Here is a 22490-nt window from a genome sequence, read left to right on the forward strand (position 1 = left end):
CTGATTTGAAAAGAGCCTGATGCTGGGAAAGACTGAAGGCAGGAGGAGAAGGGGACGACAGAGGATGAGATAGTTGGATGGCATCACCAACTCAGTGGACATGAGTTTGAGTATACTCTGGGCATTGGTGATGGACAGGGAAGCCTGGCATTCTGCAGACCACGGGGTTGCAAAAAGTCCAACAGGACTGAGCGACTTAACTGAACTGATGTGAAGTAATAATTCCATCTTTTTTACCCATATATTTAGTTGGTCTCCAAATCCCCACTTATTCTAAAAAGTAAATCCTTTTTCCAGTAATATTCACATCACTTTGCTACAATCAAGGGACATACATGGCTGTTCTGTTTATGGGCCATTTTGTTCTAAAGGTCTATTTGTCCATCACTACCACTAAGTCGCTTCAGTCGTGTCTGACTCTGTGCGATCCCATAGACTGCAGCCACCAGGCTCCCCCATCCCTGGGATTCTCCAGGCAAGAACACTGGAGTGGGTTACCATTTCCTTCTCCAATGCATGAAAGTGAAAAGTGAAAGTGAAGTCGCTCAGTAGTGTCCGACACTCAGTGACCCCATGGACTGCAGCCTTCCAGGCTCCTCCGTCCATGGGATTTTCCAGGCAAGAGTACTTGAGTGGACTGCCATTGCCTTCTCCGTGTCTATCACTAGGAAATGGCAACCCATTCCAGTGTTCTTGCCTGGAAAATCCCAGGGATGGGGGAGCCTGGTGGGCTACCGTCTGTGGGGTCGCACAGAGTCGGACATGACTGAAGCGACTTAGCAACAGCAGCATGCCAAATCCAGGCTTCCCTGGTGATCAGATGGTAAAGCATCTGCCTGCAGTGCGGGAGACCTAGGTTCGATCCCTGGGTTCGAAGATCCCCTAGAGAAGGAAATGGCAACCCACTCCAGTACTCTTGCCTGGAAAATTCCATGGACTGAGAAGCTCCTCAGAGTCTGGTAGGCCACAGTCCATGGGGTCGCAAAGAGTTGGACATGACTGAGCGACTTTACTTACTTACTTTACTATGCCAAATCCTTACTGTATTAGTTAAAAAAAAAATCTTGGATATCTGATTTTTAAAATCTGCCTATCTTTGTCTTCCTCAAGAGCATTTTGGCTGTTTTTGGTTCTTTGCACTTGCACATTAATTTTAAAGTGATTTCATTTTTAGTTTAACAACTAACCTGTGATTTTGATTAAGATTACATTGATTTTACAAATTTGAGGAAAAGTGACCCCTTTATAGTAAGTCAGCCAATCCATGAACACGGGTGTCTCCATTTAAGTCTTTACTATCTTTCAATAAAGTTATATAATTTTCCCAATATAGGTTTTATACATAATTTATTAGATTTATAAGAACTATTACAACTTATTATTTTAAAAAAACATTTTGCTTTTAATTACACTTCCTGATGTTGTTGGCATAGAGGAATAAAATAAAAATTGAAAATGCTTCTTCATTTAAAGTTTAGTTCAAAAGTGCATTGTACTAAAGGCAGTGATCAAGAGGCAGTAATACAAGAGGCACTGAGCAAGACCATCCCTAAGAAAATGAAATGCAAAAGGCAAAATGTTGTCTGAGGCGGCCTTTCAAATAGCTGAGAAAAGAAGAGAAGCTAAACGCAAGGAGAAAAGGAAAGATATTCCCATTTGAAAGTACAGTTCAAAGAAGAGCAAGGAGAGATAAGAAAGCCTTCCTCAGTGATCAATGCAAAGAAATAGAGGACAACAATAGAATGGGAAAGACTACAGATCTCTTCAAGAAAATTAGAGATACCAAGGGAACATTTCATGCAACAATGTGTACAATAAAGGACAGAAATGGCATGGATCTAACAGAAACAGAAGATATTAAGAAGAGGTAGCAAGAATACACAGAAGAACTATATAAAAAAGATCTTCATGACCCAGATAACCACGATGGTGTAATCACTCACCTAGAGCCAGACATTCTGGAATGCAAAGTCAAGTGAGCCTTAGGAAGAAGCATTACAACGAACAAAGCTAGTGGAGGTGATGGCATTTCACCTGAGTTTTTTCAAATCCTAGAAGATGATGCTGTCAAAGTGCTGCATTCAATATGCCAGCAAATTTGGAAAACTCAGCAGTGGCCACAGGACCACAGGAAAAGGTCAGTGTTCATTCCAATCCCAAAGAAAGGCAATGCCAAACAATGTTCAAACTACTGCACAATTGCACTCATCTCACACACTAGCAAAGTAATGCTCAAAATTCTCCAAGCCAGGCTTCAACAGTATGTGAACCAAGAACTTCCAGATGTTCAAGCTGGATTTAGAAAAGGCAGAGGAACCAGAGATCAAATTGCCAACATCTGATGGATCATCAAAAAAGCAAGACAGTTCCATAAAAACATCTACTTCTGCTTTATTGATTACACCAAAGCCTTTGACTGTGTGGATCATAATAAACTGTGGAAAATTCTGAAAGAGATGGGAACACGAGACCACCTGACCTTCCACCTGAGAAATCTGTATGCAGGTCAAGAAGCAACAGTTAGAACTGCACATGGAACAACAGACTGGTTCCAAATAGGAAAGGAGTATGTCAAGGCTGTATATTGTCACCCTCTTTATTTAACTTATATGCAGAGTACATCATGTGAAATGCCAGGCTGGATGAAGCACAAGCTGGAATCAAGACTGCCGGGAGGAATATCAATAACCTCAGATATGCAGATGACACCACCCTTATGGCAGAAAGCAAAGAAGAACTAAAGAGCCTCTTGATGAAAGTCAAAGAGGAGAGTGAAAAAGTTGGCTTAAAACTCCACATTCAGAAAATTAAGATCATGGCATCCAGTCCCATCACTTCACAGCAAACAGATGGGGAAACAATGGAAACAGTGACAGACTTTATTTTTTTGGACTCCAAAATCACTGCAAATGGTGATGCAGCCAGGAAATTAAAAGATGCCTGCTCCTTGGAAGAAAGGCTATGACCAACCTAGACAGTATATTAAAAAGCAGAGACATTACTTTGCCAACAAGGCCCGTCTAGTTAAGGCTATGGTTTTTCCTGTGGTCATGTATGGATGTGAGAGTTGGACTGTGAAGAAGGCTGAGCGCCGAAGAATTGATGCTTTTGAACTGTGGTGTTGGAGAAGACTCTTGAGAGTCCCTTGGACTGCAAGGAGATCCAACCAGTCCATTCAGAAGGAGATCAGCCCTGGGATTTCTTTGGAGGGAATGATGCTAAAGCTGAAACTCCAGTACTTTGGCCACCTCATGCAAAGAGTTGACTCACTGGGAAAGATTCTGATGCTGGGAGGGATTCGGGGCAGGAGGAGAAGGGGATGACAGAGGATGAGATGGCTGGATAGTATCACTGACTCGATGGACCTGAGTCTGAGTGAACTCCGGGAGTTGGTGATGGACAGGGAAGCCTGGCGTGCTGCTATTCATGGGGTCGCAAAGAGTCGGACACGACTGAGTGACTGAACTGAACTGAATGTTTATAGTGCCTGTAAATAATACCTTGATAAAGCTATTCTTTAAAATATCATAGCAGCCTCATTCATAACTGTCAAAAAATGGAAACAAACCAAATGTTCACCAACAGGGGAATGAATAAACTCATTGTGACATGTTTACACCACAGAACATAATTCAACAATGGAAAGGAAAAGAACCAGTGATACACAACAACATGGATGAATCCTCAAACATGTTGAGACCACAGAAAAACATACTGCATGCTTTATTGTAAATAAAGAGGCAAGACTCATCTATGACAGTAGAAACCACAAAATTGGTTGCCTGTAGGAAGCAGGGTAGGGCACGAGGAATGACAGGGATGGTACAGAAAGGAATTTTTTGATGTAATGAAAATGTTCTTTATCTTGATAGAAATGTAGGTCATATAACTTTACATATGTGTCAAAGCTGCATACTTAAGACTGGTGCATTCTACTGTGTGAAAATTATACTTCAATTAAAAACAAATCTAGTTTCCCACTGAGTACCTGTTTTCTATCTGAAGAACGTATCATTTATAAACTGACAAATACAAATGCACTTGTTGACAATTCGTTTCATATTTCTAAGGGCTCCAAGCCACATTTTAGAAGAACAGCCTCCTGGCTGTCAAGTTTTAAGATACCTTACTATACAGTAATATGGAAACCTCAAAATGCTCCATCTGTATGTTATTTCTCTTTTCCACATTTGAGTGCTCTGAATTTATTCCAAGAAGAAATCTAAATAATGGTGTTCTTTCTGTAAGCATAATATTAAAAATTACATTATATATGGGATAAGCCTATCTTTTCTCTCCTAGAATAGACCCTGACAGACTCAAGTTTTGAATCTGACTTGAAATAATTATTTGTTAAACCTTTACTATGCAATTAGCACTATGCTACATATTAGCTACTCTTTTGGAACTCACAATTTACTGAGAAAGATAAAAACTATCACACGATATAATAATAAATGAAATAATTAAGCACTGTTCTGAACATGTCAGAGATGAAAAATACCTGTAAAGCATGACGCCACTTTTTCCTCTTTTATTAATGGCGAACATAATTAACTGATAGTGGTACTTTTCTTGCTGAGCAAGGATGCAGTCTCAGAATTCTTCTTAATATTGAGCTCCATGAAGACCCTAACAATGTGCTTGAACTGGCAGAGCAATTACAACAGGTTTCTCTGCTACAGTGTGATAAAAATACACAGAAGAAGCAGTCCAAAAAGGCTAGAGAAAGTTTTAGTAAGAAGGCAGAACATTCATTCATCAATCAACATTCATGTGTCCATGGGGTCACAAAGAGTCAAGACAAGACTGAGCATATGCATGTGCAGGCAAGCACACACACATACACACAGTATGAAAGGAGTTAGTGCACGCACATGTGCACACACACACACACACACACACTATGAAAGGAGTTAGGACTACCAGAGAAATTAAAGCAGTAAGATATGGTCCCAGATTTCCAAAAAATCAAATTTTAGTCAAGAAGCAAAACAGTGATAAAACAGGATGTTGAGTGCTATCAAGTATACACAGGATGTTTGGGCATCTAAATAAGACCACGATGAGGTAACTTTTCCAGGGAAAAAAGTGACTCTTTGGCCAAGTTTCTAAAGCATAGTTAGCCAAATAAAGATGGAGGCGTGTGACATCACCAAGATGGTGACATATGTTGTTCCTGATTTCACACTCTTATAAGAACTAACAACTATTCATAGACAAGACACCACTGAGAAAGATGGAAGAAAAGAATACATGGGAGGCAAGGTAGTATGAGAAAGTATAGCACGTTCCAAAAAACTCTAAATACACTTGCACAGCTTGACACAGTCAATCTTGAAACATGAGGAGGATTTTAATATGTAGTAAGGGAGTGACAATAGTTGAGATACCACTGATTTTATAAATTCTACCATTTAATTATTATTATATGCATGTATTCCTTTAGTAAAAAGTTAAATAACAGCTCTAAATAAATAATGAATCAAGGAAATAATTATTAATAGCTACTAGCCTTAACCCTCAGAGAAGGCAATGGCACCCCACTCCAGTACTCTTGCCTGGAAAATCCCATGGACAGAGGAGCCTGGTAGGCTGCAGTCCACGGGGTCGCTAAGAGTCAGACACGACTGAGCGACTTCACTTTCACTTTCCACTCTCATGCATTGGAGAAGGAAATGGCAACCCGCTCCAGTGTTCTTGCCTGGAGAATCCCAGGGATGGGGGAGCCTGGTGGGCTGCCGTCTATGGGGTCACACAGAGTCGGACACGACTGAAGCGACTTAGCAGCGGCAGCAGCAGCAGCTGCAGCCTTAACCCTAACTTTATATTGGCTCACAACACTTGAACTCACTCATCAATTTTTAAAATTATCTTTTAAATGTGGAGAAGTCTTAGATTTACAGTAAAGTTTCAGATAATAGAGAATTTCCATACATATCTCTCACCCAGTGTCCCTTGTTGATAACTTCTTACATTATTGTGGTACACTTGTTACAACTACGGAACCATTATTGGCATATTACTATAATTAGACTTCACACTTTATCTGGATTTCCCTAGAACTAGTTTTCTCTAATGTTCTTTTTCTGTTTCAAGATCCCATCCAGGATATATTACATTTAGTTATCCTGTCTCCTTAGCCTTCTCTGAGCATGACATTTTCTCACACTTTGTTTTTGATGACCTTTATGTTTTCAAGTCATATAGGTACAATGGTCAGTTATTATGTTGCATGGTCCTGGATATTCATTTGTTTGATTTTTCTCAAAACTAGACATGTGTTTTAGGGGAAAAAACCACAGAGGATTAGGCCATTCTCATCACATCAAGGATACATACTACCAACATGATTTAACACTAATATTAACATTTATCACCTGGCAAGGCTGTGTTTGCCAGGTTTCTCCAGTGTAGTTACTTTCCCTCCCTTTCTATAGTCTACCTTTGGAAGCAAGTTATTAAATACATCCCACACTCAAGGGAAGTGGAGAGAGTTAAGCAAAAGCAGATGTTTTCCTGCAATACTCTTGCATTTTCTATGATCCAATGGATGTTGGCAATTTGGTCTCTGGTTCCTCTGCATTTTCTAAAACCAACTTGAAGATCTGGAAGTTCTCGGTTCACGTACTGTTGAAGCCTGGCTTGGAGAATTTTGAGCATTACTTTGCTAGTGTGTGAGATGAGTGCAATTGTGCAGTAGTTTGAACATTCTTTGACATTGCCTTTCTTTGGGACTGGAATGAACACTGACCTTTTCCTGTGGTCCTGTGGCCACTGCTGGGTTTTCCGAATTTGCTGGCATATTGAATGCAGCACTTTGACAGCATCATCTTTTAGGATTTGAGATAGTTCAGCTGGAATTCCATCACCTCCATTAGCTTTGTTCGTTGTGATGCTTCCTAAGGCCCACTTGACTTTACATTCCAGAATGTCTGGCTCTAGCTGAGTGATCACACCATCGTGGTTATCTGGGTCATGAAGATCTTTTTTGTATCGTTCTTCTGTGTATTCTTGCTACCTCTTCTTAATATCTTCTGTTTCTGTTAGATCCATGCCATTTCTGTCCTTTATTGTGCCCATCGTTGCACGAAATGTTCCCTTGGTATCTCCAATTTTTTTGAATAGATCTCTTAGTCTTTCCCATTCTACTGCTGTCCTCTTATTTCTTTGCACTGATCACTGAGGAAGGCTTTCTTATCTCTCCTTGCTCTTCTTTGGAACTGTACATTCAAATGGGAATATCTTTCCTTTTCTCCTTGCGTTTAGCTTCTCTTCTTTCCTCAGCTATTTGAAAGGCCTCCTCAGACAACGATTTTGCCTTTTTGCATTTCTTTTTCTCAGGGTTGGTCTTGATCACTGCCTTCTGTTCAATGTCACGAACTTCCATCCATAGTTCTTCAGGCACTCTATGAAATATAATCCCTTTAATCTATTTGTCACTTTCACTTTATATTCATAATGGATTTGATTTGGGTCATACCTGAATGGTCTAGTGGTTTTCTCTACTTTTTCTTCAATTTAAGAATTTCCCTAATTTCTTCAATTTCCCTATTTTCTTCAATTTCTTCCGTTTAAGTATCCAAGTCCCCATAAAATTAGTAATACATTCAATAGTAGCAGAATGTAACTTTGGTATATTTTTAATACATATCATAGAATAATGTGATACATATTTTTGTGACCAATTTCTTAAAATATTTATGTAGGAAATAAATTATAATTAGACTGCATTTACAAATGTTTACAACATTTTAATCAAGATTACTCACAGAGAATTTTATTACATATCAAATTATTTTAAAATAGATAAATACAGCCCTAAAACTATAATGAAACACAAAACATATGTTATGTCACATGTTTGTTTAAATACAACTTGGGTTAAATATATTAAATAAATCATGTCAGTCTTTTTTTTTTTCCTTTCATGTCAGTGAAGAAAAAAAAAGTAAGCATAAATAGCTCTTAAAAATTATCTTTCCCTCCACTAACAGTTGCCAGTACTATCTGAAGAATATGTGTATCTGCTTTATCATTTGCATAAAACTACCCTCCCAATAAATCAATGGATTAAAAAAAAAAATGAAATCAGTCCAAAAGTACACATCTTCCACTTTCAAACACATAATTAATGTGTGTGTTAGTCACTCAGTCATGTTGACCCTTTCTGATCCCATGGACTGTAGCCCACTGTTCATGGAATTCTCCAAGCAGGAATTCTGGAGCAGGTAGCCATTCCGTTCTTCAGGGGATCTTCTAATATATAATATTCAGTCTATATTTGCAGGCATTTAAATTTTAATCTAAAAACTGTGATAGTGGCTTGTGCTGCTACTGCTGCTGCTAAGTCGCTTCAGTCGTGTCCGACTCTGTGTGACCCCATAGATGGCAGCCTACCAGGCTCCCCCGTCCCTGGGATTCTCCAGGCAAGAACACTGGAGTGGGTTGCCATTTCCTTCTCCAATGCATGAAAGTGAAAAGTGAAAGTGAAGTCGCGCAGTCATGTCCAACTCTTCGAGACCCCATGGACTGCAGCCTACCAGGCTCCTCTGTCCATGGGATTCTCCAGGAAGAGTACTGGAGTGGGGTGCCATTGCTTTGTCCGATAGTGGCTTGTAAATAACTTTAAAAGAATTTCAATCATCTGTTTTAACAATAAATGAGTTTTGTGTTTGTGTGCACAGCTGAGGACTATATTACTAATATAGTTACAGAGTTATATAGATGTCGTTTTCTTAGAAAGGATTTCATTTCCCTGACCTGTCAAGAAAACATCTGCAACAACAAAAATAGTCAAAACTATGCATGTATTCTACAGTGAAATCAAGGAACACCTGACTATTAAAAAAATCAATTAATGGAATTACTAACAAGAAAATATACATGACACAAAATAATGAAACCTTAGATTATTACCTAAAGAAGCCAAAGAACTCTTAACATTTTATTAGTACCTTCCTCAATATTACAAGTATTTTATAAAAGTATCTGCCAATGCTAAAAGGTTTATAGAGACTGTATTAGTCTTAACAGAAAAAAGTAACCAATAACACTAGAAAAGTATGTGTAGGTTGCACTACCCTCTAATGGCAAATGATAAGAGAAATATATGACCAGGTTAATCTTATCCACAGGTATAAACAGTAAAATCACAGCTTACCTCACAATCTCTACAATTCCAAAATATCCTGAGTCATGGTTTCACCATTTTTTTTTAATAAAGGTTGAAGTATTATACTACTTTTCCCTAAAATTTTAAGCTTACATGTGGTAACATTCAAACACACAGTAATTAGGTTGCTAAAGTCAAATGATACTGTATTTCATGCAAATAGTATTTTTATTCTACTGTACTGTACTTTATATCATTTAAATTGCAAGCAAAGGATTGAGTTTAGTTATTCATGACAAACGTGAGCTATCCTTTAAATGGCTATATCTCAAAACACTAAAGTACTACTCTTAAAACCAACAAATGTCTTCTAGAATAAAGATGGTTACAACAACACTTACCTCAGTCTTTTTACTAATGTGATCTGTAAACAAACAAAAAAAAATGGTGAGACTTCGTTGAAGGACATTAACATGTAAAATATTTCAATATGTACAAAATATTTAAACTAAGTTATTGAAAAGAATTTCAAAATTCTAAGAGTTACACCAGGCTTCTCTGGTGGCTCAGCAGTAAAGAATCTGCCTACATCCCTGAATCAAGAAGATCCCCTTGAGAAGGAGATGGCAACTCACTCCAATATTCTTGCCTAGGAAATTCCATGGACAGAGAAGCCTGGTGGGCTACAAAAGAGTTGGCTATAACTTAGCGACTGAACAACAACAATAAGAGTTACAGAAGTCATTTGGGGGTTGTCTGGGACTCACATCAGATTTATTTTTCTAGGGATAAGATGTTAAAATTTACCATATAATTACTAATTTGCTCAGCTTAAGGACTCATATCCCACTAAATGCCACCCATACCAAGGGGTATTATTAAATTCTAAACATTTGAATGTCATATATTTTAGATTTGTTGTTTCACATAATTTTTTTGGAGGGAGGAGCACTTGAAGGGAGGTAAACATGTCTAAAATCAAATCACAGGGTTCTGTTAGTGTAAAGATTGTACGGACCACTGCCTTTGTGGGATAAAAGGTAGAATAGTAATTTGTGTCCTGTAAAACTATTAGCTGGGTTTCTTAAAATTTAAAACTACATATTATAGTGGTATGATAATATTGTGAAAAAAATTCTAAAAATTAATGTACATTTATGTTGACATAGCTATATCGAAATTAAACAATTAAACCACTGACTTAGTAACAACACAGTATTTCTGGGAAATGATTACAAGGAAGACACTGGGAATCCACATAGACAAAAGGTTGAAACTAATAGGTAGCAAGTGTTTTTATTTAAACTGGAGATGATCAAGGTATCTAATATTTAACAATGCTTCCCAGGCACAGTAGAAACTTTCCATTCTCAAGGACTAAAAATAATTTAACAGCATAGTTTCTTATGAGAAATCTATTTGCAAACCTAAAAGCTGGGTCCAATTCTCTAAAGTATCCACTGATCAGAATAGAGTCCATAAACCCAGTAAATGTCAAAATCGTGTTTGAGGTCAAACTACCAAATCCTGATAGGCTACTCAGTCATTCTTCTTGCATGTTCTACTTGGTATTCAACGTGAAGCCAGAAACCCAGGCAAGAACCATGATTGTGTTTATCATGTTTTGAAATAGCTGTGCAGCCTGCCTTTAACAATAGCATACTAATGTCATTCTCAACTCGTCTAATAAATTTACATAATATTTCAACATATGATAAATAAATTAAAGTTTTAAAAAACATTCTTTTCATATCTTTGCCTAGTTTATAATGATATAACTCTTATATAAAATCATTCTTACTAAAACTGGAAATTTAACATGTATCTGTTGTTTTAACCCCAAAACAAAGTGACTTAATCAGAAAAGTCAGCTATAGGAAAAACTTTCCTCATCCTTAAATGTATACAATGCAATCCTCTAAATTTATTCCTAACTTCACAGACTAGAAGGATATCCAACCTAAAGGAGATCAGTCCTGGGTATTCACTGGAGGGACTGATGTTGAAGCTGAAACTCCAATACTTTGGCCACCTGATGCAAAGAGCTGACTCATTTGGAAAGACCCTGATGCTGGCAAAGATTGAGGGCAGAAGGAGAAGGGGATGACAAGAGGATCAGATGGTTGGATGGCATCATTGACTCGATGGACATGGGTTTGGGTGTATTCCGGGAGTTGGTGATGCACAGGGAGGCCTGGTGTGCTGCGGTTCATGGGGTTGCAAAGAGTTGGACACGACTGAGTGACTGAACTGAACTCACAGACAGGCTTGTTTCTAAAAACAGTGAAGTTTTTTTTTAAATATATTACTGTTATGGTCTTACTAATCCTCATTGACGGTTTCCCTGGTGGCTTAGATGGTAAAGAATCTGCCTCTAATGCAGGAGATCTGGGTTCGATCCCCAGGTTGGGAAGATCCCTTGGAGAAGGGAATAGCAACCCACTCCAGTATTCTCTGCCTGCAGAATTCCATGGACAGAGGAGCCTGGTGGGCTACAGTCCACGGGGTGACCAATGCATTAAGTTTAAATTCATACGAGTCAAACTGACTTCAAGATCAATGAACAAACAGCTGTTCATTTGGTCAGCAACTACTCTTATTTTCCTTTGAATATAATTCCCTGCAGTACAGTTGGACCTTGCTGTTTATCTGTTCAGCAACTGTTTTGACTGGTATAAGCATGGCTTGTTGTTATTTAGTTGTTAAGTCGTGTCTAACTCTTTTGCAACCCCATGGACTGTAGCTTACCAGGCTCTTCTGTCCATGGGATTCTCTAGGCAAGATTACAGGAGTGGGTTACCATTTCCTTCTCCAGGGGATCTTTCCAACCCAGGGATCAAACCCATGTTTCCTATGTCTCCTGCACTGGCAGGCAGATTCTCTTCCACTGCGCCACCTGGGAAGCCCCCTATTTCTGGTCTAGTGTAAGTCAAATTACTTTATGTGTAAGGACAATAACATGTTTCAAGATGACTCAAAACTACAAATATCAATTTTTATTTTCAGTGAATTTTAGAAAAGGGGCAAATTCAGAAATACAGAAAGATAAATTCTTACTGAAATTTTATGAGATTTTAATGACTGTGTTTAAATCACTTTAACCCCCAAATAGTTTATTTCCAAGCAGGTTTACATGTTTTACATTCTAAGTAACATATTAATGAAACAATCTTATTTTAAAAATTAGAAAGGTACTTAAACTTAAGTATACAAAGACTCAGAATAGTTTCTCTGGCTTAATAGATTTTGTACATATATTACCTTCAGATTGAAACTCTTTTAGTGATATTGTGAGAGGTTTGTCTTTTCCCTGATGAGTCTTTCTTTTGTCTTTTTTATTCATAACCTTTGACTGAGTCGATGCATTTTCAGCATTTTCATATTCCTAAAAAAAATTACCAACAATAATTAAGCTTGGTTTACACTAGTAAAATCAATTCACCAATGTGGAATATGTTTCTTAAAGTTATATTTTTAAAGATAAGAGGCAAATAAAAAAATCAAAACAGAGGCTAGCCAAACTGTATAAAAAGTTACCTGTTTACAGATATACTTAATCTTTTGACTATTAAACACTAAAATAAAAATTAAAAGCTATACCTTGATCTATTGAGTTGCTCATCCTCTTCATTTCAGGACCAAAGTTAACACAATAATCTAGGGTCAATTTCCTTTTGCAAGCAAACTGAAATCTGGCTTCTGCTAGTCTCTGACACTAAAATTAAAGTCAGCCTCCTGGTGGCTCAGATGGTAAAGAATCTGCCTGCAATGCGGGAGACTCAGGTTTGATCTCTGGATTGGGAAGATTCCCTGGAGAAGGGAATGGCAATCCACTCCAGTATTCTTGCCTGGAGAATTCTATGGACAGAGGCTACAGTCCACCGGGTGGCAGAGTCAGACACAACTGACCAACTCACACTTTCAGTTTTCTTTTTCAAAGCCAAAAACTTTTTTTTTTTAAGCATCTCTTGGTTTTTTCAATACACTTCTGACTATGCTTATTTCTCCTTCACTGGTTTCTCTTTTCCCAACTATGTTCTTTAAAATGCAGGTGCTGCAACAAAGGAAACTATTAGCAAGGTGAAAAGACAGCCTTCAGAATGGGAGAAAATAATAGCAAATGAAGCAACTGACAACTAATCTCAAAAATATACAAGCAACTCCTACAGCTCAATTCCAGAAAAATAAATGACCCAATCAAAAAATGGGCCAAAGAACTAAATAGACATTTCTCCAAAGAAGACATACAGATGGCTAACAAATACATGAAAAGATGCTCAACATCACTCATTATCAGAGAAATGCAAATCAAAACCACTATGAGGTACCATTTCACGCCAGTCAGAATGGCTGCGATCCAAAAGTCTATAAGCAATAAATGCTGGAGAGGGTGTGGAGAAAAGGGAACCCTCTTACACTGTTGGTGGGAATGCAAACTAGTACAGCCACTATGGAGAACAGTGTGGAGATTCCTTAAAAAACTGGAAATGGAACTGCCTTATGATCCAGCAATCCCACTGCTGGGCATACACACTGAGGAAACCAGAAGGGAAAGAGACACGTGTCCCCCAGTGTTCATCGCAGCACTGTTTATAATAGCCAGGACATGGAAGCAACCTAGATGTCCATCAGCAGATGAATGGATAAGAAAGCTGTGGTACATATACACAATGGAGTATTACTCAGCCATTAAAAAGAAAACATTTGAATCAGTTCTAATGAGGTGGATGAAACTGGAGCCTATTATACAGAGTGAAGTAAGCCAGAAAGAAAAACACCAATACACTATACTAACGCATATATATGGAATTTAGAAAGATGGTAATGATAACCCTGTATGTGAGACAGCAAAAGAGACACTGATGTATAGAACAGTCTTATGGACTTTGTGGGAGACGGAGAGGGTGGGAACATTTGGGAGAATGGCATTGAAACATGTAAAATATCATGTATGAAACGAGTCGCCAGTCCAGGTTCGATGCACAATACTGGATGCTTGGGGCTGGTGCACTGGGACGACCCAGAGGGATGGTATGAGGAGGGAGGAGGGAGGAGGGTTCAGGATGGGGAACACATGTATACCTGTGGTGGATTCATTTTGATATTTGGCAAAACCAATACAATATTGTAAAGTTTAAAAATAAAATAAAATTTTGAAAAATAAAATAAAATGCAGGTGCTGTTCACCACTATTCCATCCTTAACCTATCTTCATATCCTTTATACCTGTTGTTCCTCAAAATTTAAAGTTCTACCTGATGACTTGTGTACGTACAGACAACTCACATGGAATGTTCAATAAACATCTGCAAACTAAGCGTGTTGAACTCCTAGTGAGTACCTTATTTAGTATCACCATCATTACACTGTCTAGGCTAGAAACCTCAGTGATCTTTGCCTATTCTTCCTTTATATTTTATATGCAAATTAGTTACTAGGTCTTGTTGAGTTTATCTCCTAAAGAGCTCTTAAATCTATTCTCATTTATTCATCCCCAGCAGGGAAGTTCAGTTCAGTTCAGTTGCTCAGTCATGTCTGACTCATACAACTCCATGGACTTCATACTTTGTCATTTCCCTTGCCTTCTTTAACTTGACATTACAATACTCTCTAGTTTTAGCCCCACCACTCATCTTCTACACTGTTATAGCATGAGTTTCTAAAATGAAAACCTGAAATCTAAAAGTTACAAATATTCAACAGCTCTCTCCCAACAAGTGTATGAAAGTCAATCTCCTAAGTCTGCACACAATATTTACAGTCTATTCTGGAGGCAGTATCTCCAGCAACTCTAGGTACTAAATTACAGTTTTTCAAAATGCTACTCTTTCACATGTATACATACAAGACATAAACTCACCTCTCCTTTCTTGAGAATGCCTTTCTCTTGCCTACGGATGAACTTTTAATACATCAAGTAAGACTCCTCTTTAAGAACCTTTTCCTAAGATATCCTGCCATCCTAAGATATCCTGTCACAACATGGATATACCTTGATAACATTATGCTCAGTGAAATAAGTTAGAGAAAGAGAAGTACTGAATGATATCACTTATATAAGGAATCTTTTTTAAAAGAAAAAAGTCAAACCTATTAAAAAAGAGTAAAAGTAGTTACCAGGGGATGGTAAGATGAGACCAATGCTGTTTAAGTATACAAACTTATAATGAGTAATAAATAAACCACAGAGATCCAATGCACAGTATAATGAATAAAAATCAATAATACTAAATACTATAACACTATCATATGATAAATATCACTTCACTGGCAATCATACTACAATATACAAATATATCAAACTAACACACTATACATCTTATATTTACATACTGTTAACACTTCAGATTTATCAAACAAAAAAAGAATCCCTTCCTGAAATCCACCCCCATCAAAAGCACAGAAACTTCTATCTTACTGAATGCCCACTGCAATGAAAACATAAAATCTCTCAATACTATACACTACAATTATATGTGTGTCTCTCACTTCACTCCTTCTACTAAATTCAATAGCTTGGACCATGTCTCTATCTTTGTACTGCATGCCTTAGCAATTTTTGACTATTCAAAAAAATATTTGGTGAGTGAGTGACAGGATAGAAAATGCCATCCCACACTTTAGCTATTATGAAAACCTTTAGGCTAAAACAATCATATTTATTTTTTCGGAATATTGACTGAATATCTACATCAGTGTAATTACATCAAACTAGCTATTGCATGGGGCTTCCCTCGTGGCTCAGCAGTAAAGAATGTGCCAGCAATGCAGGAGACCCGGGTTTGATCCCTGGGTCAGGAAGATCCCCTGGAGGAAGGTATGGCAACCCACTCCAGTATTCTTTCCTAGAGAATCTCATGGACAGAGAAGCCTGTCCACAGGCTGTAGTCCATAGGGCAGCACAGAGTTGGACACAACTGAAGTAACTAAGCAGCAGCAGCAGCAGTCATCACCTAGAAAAGGAGTTTGACCATCTCTGAGAATCATTATAGTCTGATAAAACCTGCGCTTTTAGGTACCAGGCCTATTGCTAAGTCGCTTCAGTCGTGTCCAACTCTGTGTGACCCCATAGACGGCAGCCCACCAGGTTCCCCTGTCCCTGGGATTCTCCAGGCAAGAACACTGGAGTGGGTTGCCATTTGCTTCTCCAATGCATGAAAGTGAAAGGTGAAAGTGAAGTCGCTCAGTCATGTCTGAACCTCAGCGACCCCATGGACTGCAGACTTCCAGGCTCCTCCGTCAATGGGATTTTCCAGGCAAGAGTACTGGAGTGAGGTGCCATTGCTTCTCCGACCAGGCCTATGACTGCATCAAAAACCTGGCTGGGAGCATATTTTACCAATATCATCGACTCTACTCCTCCTCTATAGGTATGGCTATTGCTTTTAGCTTTAGAATGTAGATATATATTTAACAACAAATCGTCACTGTATGGTAATACTCTATTTGATAAATTTTATCTTCGAACCGAGCAAGTCAGGAGGATTTTTCCAGTGTAATCTGAAAGGTCATTTAAATGATTAAATCATAGTAAAGCTAGCTGAATCCACTTTTGTAATTGCCAGCTTTGTGTCTAAATGAACAAATAACAGTAAGGATTACAGTTATCCTTGATTATTCCAGATAATACAAATAGGGACATGAAAAATGAAACTAACACATACAGTGTACCAAGTCCAGTCTAATAGCAACTTTCATCCTCTTCCCTTGAGCTACAAATAAATGGCAAAATCATCTACTGTAAATGTTCACTTCTCTACACCCTTCATGTTGAGTGAAGGAGTTAGTGTACAGTGATATAGTCTAAAGGCCCGTAAGCCCAAAGGCCATTTGTGATCAACCACTAAGTAACCACAAGTTGAGTAAATTTTACAGACCAAAAAAAAATTACCAATGTATGCAAAAGACTAAAATGTTAAACAATATGGAGATAATATAAATGCTCAATTTAAATATATAAAATAGAAACAAATGCTACTTTTTTATAGTTATAAGCTATATAATGCATTTCAACACATAGCCCTATATCAAAGCTTAGTGATAAATGCTAAATTCACAAGGTCAAATTATCAGAAACGTCCTCTCATTTACTTTAACTACAGTGTATCTTCAGTAGAGGGTGTTTTAATGGATGCCCCTGTACACAGAGTTACTCAAATTTTTAAATCTTAACTATTTTCTATGTTCATTTAAAATAAGATAAAATAAATCATCTGCTATTCATTTCCTCTCTCCCTTTCATCGTGGGTGGAGAAATTTCTTAACTAAACATTCCAAATCACCAGACAAAGCTTAGTCCACATGTTTGTGGTATCTCTCAAAACTTGAGGAGAATCTCATAAAAACTTTATGTTAATACTTTGATACAAGGATGGATTTTTACGACAGAGTTTAAAGGAGAACTTTTATACAAAATTTAGGAAGGCTGGTTCAAACTTTCGATGACTTAAAATATCTACATCAATAAATGTGTAAATACCTTTTTGTGTTCTTCATATTCTAATTTACTCAGCAACAATGCCTTCTCAAGATCTGCTTCAAACATTTCAGATGTCAGCTAAAAGTAAAAAGTTTCACAATAAACAGATATAGCATTATATGACACCAGCGAAATAACCATGATAATATATACAGAATAAGAAAAAAAATACTTTAAAAAACAGTTGGGTTCTCCAAAGTTATCTATCCATACCAAAGTAGAGAACTCCATGTTTTATAGATGATACCAAAGCAAAAACTTACAATTTTGATATTTTTACTTCCTCGATTGTCAATTATCTGTTGTGTAACACAATCTTTTTACTCTAATAAAAAAAATCTTACAAAGAAATTGACACTATAACAGATGTCAAAGATGGTATCTAGTTTTGGAGGCACAAAATATAATGTTACTAAAAACAAATAAGAATACTAAAAACTCAATAAGCATTATAAAACATACCATGTCCTTAATATAGCCTAATTTGCAGGTACAGAACCTTTAAATAAGGTGACCAATTGTTTTGGCATATGCCTTATGTTACAGTAAAATTACAGTGCATCTTTTTATTGTTTTCTTTTTATTCCTTTTGTATGACTGGTCTACCTTTAAAGTCATCTAATACTACTGTAGTAAAATGATTCTTTGTGATCTGTATCTTTTGGTTCCTCTCCCTCACCACTCAGTCTCACCTTAACCTCTGACAATTCAGCTCCTGCCACCTCCAATCAAATTAGTCTTTAAGACTTACTTTTCCTATTTCCTAACTGCCCAACAGAATTGGTACCGTATCTGAATGAGACTTTGGGTTGTCTACCTTTGGAGGTAAGGTATGTCTGCAGCTAAATATAGGATAGTTGCAATAGGACAACAGTAAACTATCCTGGATTTGTTTACATGTATGTGTCAACTTATTCATACCATATAAAAACATACCTTCAATGGGCATTGCTTTTAATCTGTCCACAATACCTTCCTTTATTCCTCTGAATAACAACACTTCAATCCAGTGTCCTAGGATTCTGGCAAGACAGTCACCACCTGATTCTTTACACCACTCGCTAGCATATCCACAAACACCCCAGCTGCCATTGCAACCACCAACAGGAAGGGAGCAAAGGACCCAGCTATTTTTTGTTCTCTTGGGAATTAAATTTTGAGAACAAACACAAAGTAAGTAGGGTTCAATCAGCTGATTATAGCCTCTAAAAGTGAGTATACTAGCTCTACTAGTTCATGCCTAAGAGCACCCCAGAATTTCTTAGTTTTCCTCATTCCCAAGGTCTCATTGTTTAGTTTTTAATTCAAATCTGTTAATTAGTATCATTTACCAAATTATTTTTTGCCCAAGTTACTCAGAATTGTTTCTGCTGCTTAACAATTTTAAAAAACTGAACTAAAACAGAAATAAGTTCCTAAAAGCAGTAATCTGTTTCAAAGGGATACCTTGAAAATTAGAAAAATGTTAACACTGGACATCAGGACCTGGTAAATCATTTATTTCTAATCAATGTTATCCCTTTGAAAGTATCTCATCCAACCCTATACTGAGATAACAAAAAGAGGGGAAAAACTAGGCTTATCACAAAAAAATTAATCTAACTCAGAGAAAAATACAATTAGAACTGAAATTGTAAATAAGGGCATACAGAAATTCTCGTTAATTCCCAAGTGAATTGTACATACTTTTTCTAAGGAATAACTGAAAGAACTGAAGAATTACTTCAATCCAAATGAATAATGATCAGGAAAAAGTAATCTTTCTTAAAGGCTAACTTTTTATACTTTATTATATAAATGTGTATTTAAAGTTAAAAGGTAAAAACAAATTGGATTCATGTTGTTGTTGTAGTTGTCCAGTCACTAAGCCATGTCCAACTCATTGTGACCCCATGAATTGCAGGATGCCAGGCTTCCTTGTTCTTCACCATCTCCCAGAGTTTGTTTAAACTCATATTCATTGAGTTGGTGATGCCATCCAACTATCTAATTCTGTTGCCCTCTTCTGCCTTCAGTCTTTCCCAGCATCAGAGTCTTTTCCAATGCAGCTGGCTCTTCACATCAGCGGCCAAATTATTGGAGTTTCATCAGCTTCAGTATCAGTCCTTCAGTGACTATTCAGGGTTGATTACCTTTAAGATTGACTGGTTTGATCTCTGTGCTGTCCTAGGGATTCTTAAAAGCGTCTTCTACAGAACTACAGTTCGAAAGCATCAAATCTTAGGCACTCGGCCTTCTTTATGATCCAACTCTCACACCCTTACGTGACTACTAGAAAACCATAGCTTTGATTATGCAGACCTTTGTTGGCAAAGTGATGTCTCTGCTTTTTAATACGCTGTCTAGGTTTGTCATAGCTTTTCTTCCAAGGAGCAAGTATAGTTTCATTTCATGGCTGCAGTCACCATCGGCAGTGATTTTGGACCTCAAGAAAATAAAACCTGTCACTGTTTCCATTTTTCCCCCTTCTATTTGTCATGAAGTGATGGGACTGTATGCTATGATCTTAGTTTTTTGAATGTTGAGTTTCAAGCCAGATTTTTCACTCTCCTCTTTCACCTTCATCAAGAGGCTCTTTAGTTCCTCTTCACTTTCTGCCATTAGAGCGGTATCATCTGCATTATCTGAAGTTGCTTATTTTTCTCCCAGCAATCTTACTTCCATGTTAATGACATGGATTCATGTTAGTATCACACAAAAAAAGGAAATTTATATCAATCTTTCCACCAAAACACAAAGCAAACAGAGTACAAAATATTTCAATATAATTAGAGCATAGCAAAAGTAACACCATAGAAAAAGTAACAAAACTACTTAAATTTATTCTGAGCAAAGTTGTTTCAATTTACCACCATGCTATTAACCCATATTAATGACATTTAAAATTTACAGAAAAGGCATTTAAGATTATTTCCAATATGTCACATATTCTGACTAATATTCCAAAAACAAATCCCTGGGCAAGAGAAGAGGTGATGAAGGTGGGAGTCTTGCAAGATGTCATTATTCTTTTTCATATTATCTCATATAACTTAAGTATATAGGTAGCTGATTCTAAGAGCATGATAAAAATGAATGAAGTGGACCTTTTAAAAGTAAAAAATATGGCTCTCCCCAACATTTGATTCTAAACATAGCAGTTTAGAGCTTACATTTACCTTTTAATTATTAACAAAAACTAGTATACAAGGAAATACAATTAGGATAAAATGATTTAAATTTCAGTTTAGCTTTATTAAAACTACAAACAACTTATAAAATGTCACTATATGATCAATCAGTTTATAAGGATTCATAGAGAACCTTCTATGTGCTTTGCCTGTAGGCCTTAAAGAAGAAGCATAAATTTGGCTTTTGCCCTCAAAGCATTTCTACCCCAGTTGGGAAAAGAAAACTTATGCACATGACACACAGAGAACAGAATGAGATATTAAAAGTGCTACAAAAGTTGAGGGGAAAAAGGTAAACAAGAACAAAGAAGCATACACAAAAGAAACTATTAAGTTGGTCCTTAAAGGATAGATATCATTTGGATAGGTAGAAAAGGAATGAAAGTATTTTAGGAGAAAGAGTCATATGAACAAAAGTATGATATTAAGAACAGACACATCATGGGATACATGATAAAAGATGAGTTCTATGAAATACAAGAGGAATGTGAAAAAACACAGGCTTTGAGAGATCACACAGGTGGATGATTTAAATTTCTCTTCTACCCATGCTAGCTGTGAAATGGGGCAAGTTACGTTCTTCTGTGAATTTCAAGTTTGCTGCTGCTGCTAAGTCGCTTCAGTAGTGTCCAACTCTGTACAACCCCATAGACGGCAGCCCACCAGGCTCCCCCGTCCCTGGGATTCTCCAGGCAAGAACACTGGAGTGGGTTGCCATTTCCTTCTCCAATACATGAAGGTGAAAAGTGAAAGTGAAGTCATTTAGTCAAGTCCGACTCCTAGCGACCCCATGGACTGCAGCCTACCAGGCTCCTCCGTCCATGGGATTTTCCAGGCAAGAGTACTGGAGTGGGCTGCCATTGTCTTCTCCAGAATCTCAAGTATATTTATACATAAAAAGAGAACTTAAATACCTACCTTGCAGGGTACTTTTAAAAATTTAAAGCTATAATATATGTAAAGTACCTAGTACAGTGCCTACCTTGCACAAGAGTTGCACACAGTAAATAAGAATTCCTCTTCTCTATGCTGGAGAACAGGAGAAAATAAGACTGTTTAGGTAGGTAAAATTGGGTTCCAGACACTCCCTAAAAACTAGGGATTCAGGACAGATCAAAGAGGAACACTGATAAAAGTGATTTTAAAGAAATAAACTGGCATATTAGGAGAATGAGAACTTAGAATCAATGGGTCTGGCTAAACTACTGCAGTCCCAGCATACAGAAACCTGGACCTGACCATAGCAATGCAGGAAACAAAGAACACCATTTCTCAGCAAAGAATGACCAAGTTTTAGAACACTGATTAAATATGAAGAATGAAAGAAGGATGAATCAAAAATAAGATTTTTGATTCCATATAACAGGGAGAAAGGCAGCACAAAGCTACAATATCAAGAAAAACAAAACATGATTCCAAATTCCCTAAAGTTGTCTAAATTAGAGAATTAATCATAAGACTGCTATAAATGTAGTTTTCAATATAATTAATTATCAGTACATGTAAAGGTAGAACTGAGAGGGGAAAAAAGTTTGGGCCTGAAAGATAGATACTGGATAAGAAAATGCAAATAAAACCATGTTTCTTAAAAAGTACCTTATATGTAAGTTTGCAAGTTGAGAGCTGCTCATCATTTTCTTTGTACCCATGGGAAGAGGATGAAAGGAAGAAAAAGAGGAAATGACCCTAAAATGCCTACAGGATTGGAGAAGATACTTACATGTGT

The 22490-nt window shown here is 37.2% G+C and overlaps 1 protein-coding gene across 4 annotated transcripts in view; it reads right to left on the minus strand.

The window, feature by feature from the left end:
• The window catches only part of GKAP1 (G kinase anchoring protein 1), a 92089-nt gene that overhangs the window by 47023 nt on the left and 22576 nt on the right, over positions 1 to 22490 (minus strand). For 3 of the 4 annotated variants that reach the window (NM_001040573.3, XM_010808114.4, XM_059889235.1), the window contains 3 exon segments: positions 9517 to 9539; positions 12377 to 12500; positions 17595 to 17672. In NM_001040573.3, the coding sequence (NP_001035663.2) occupies positions 9517 to 9539; positions 12377 to 12500; positions 17595 to 17672 (225 nt within the window). 4 annotated transcript variants of the gene reach the window in all.

Source organism: Bos taurus, chromosome 8 (genome assembly GCF_002263795.3).
Source record: "Bos taurus isolate L1 Dominette 01449 registration number 42190680 breed Hereford chromosome 8, ARS-UCD2.0, whole genome shotgun sequence".
Classification (NCBI taxonomy): domain Eukaryota; kingdom Metazoa; phylum Chordata; class Mammalia; order Artiodactyla; family Bovidae; genus Bos; species Bos taurus.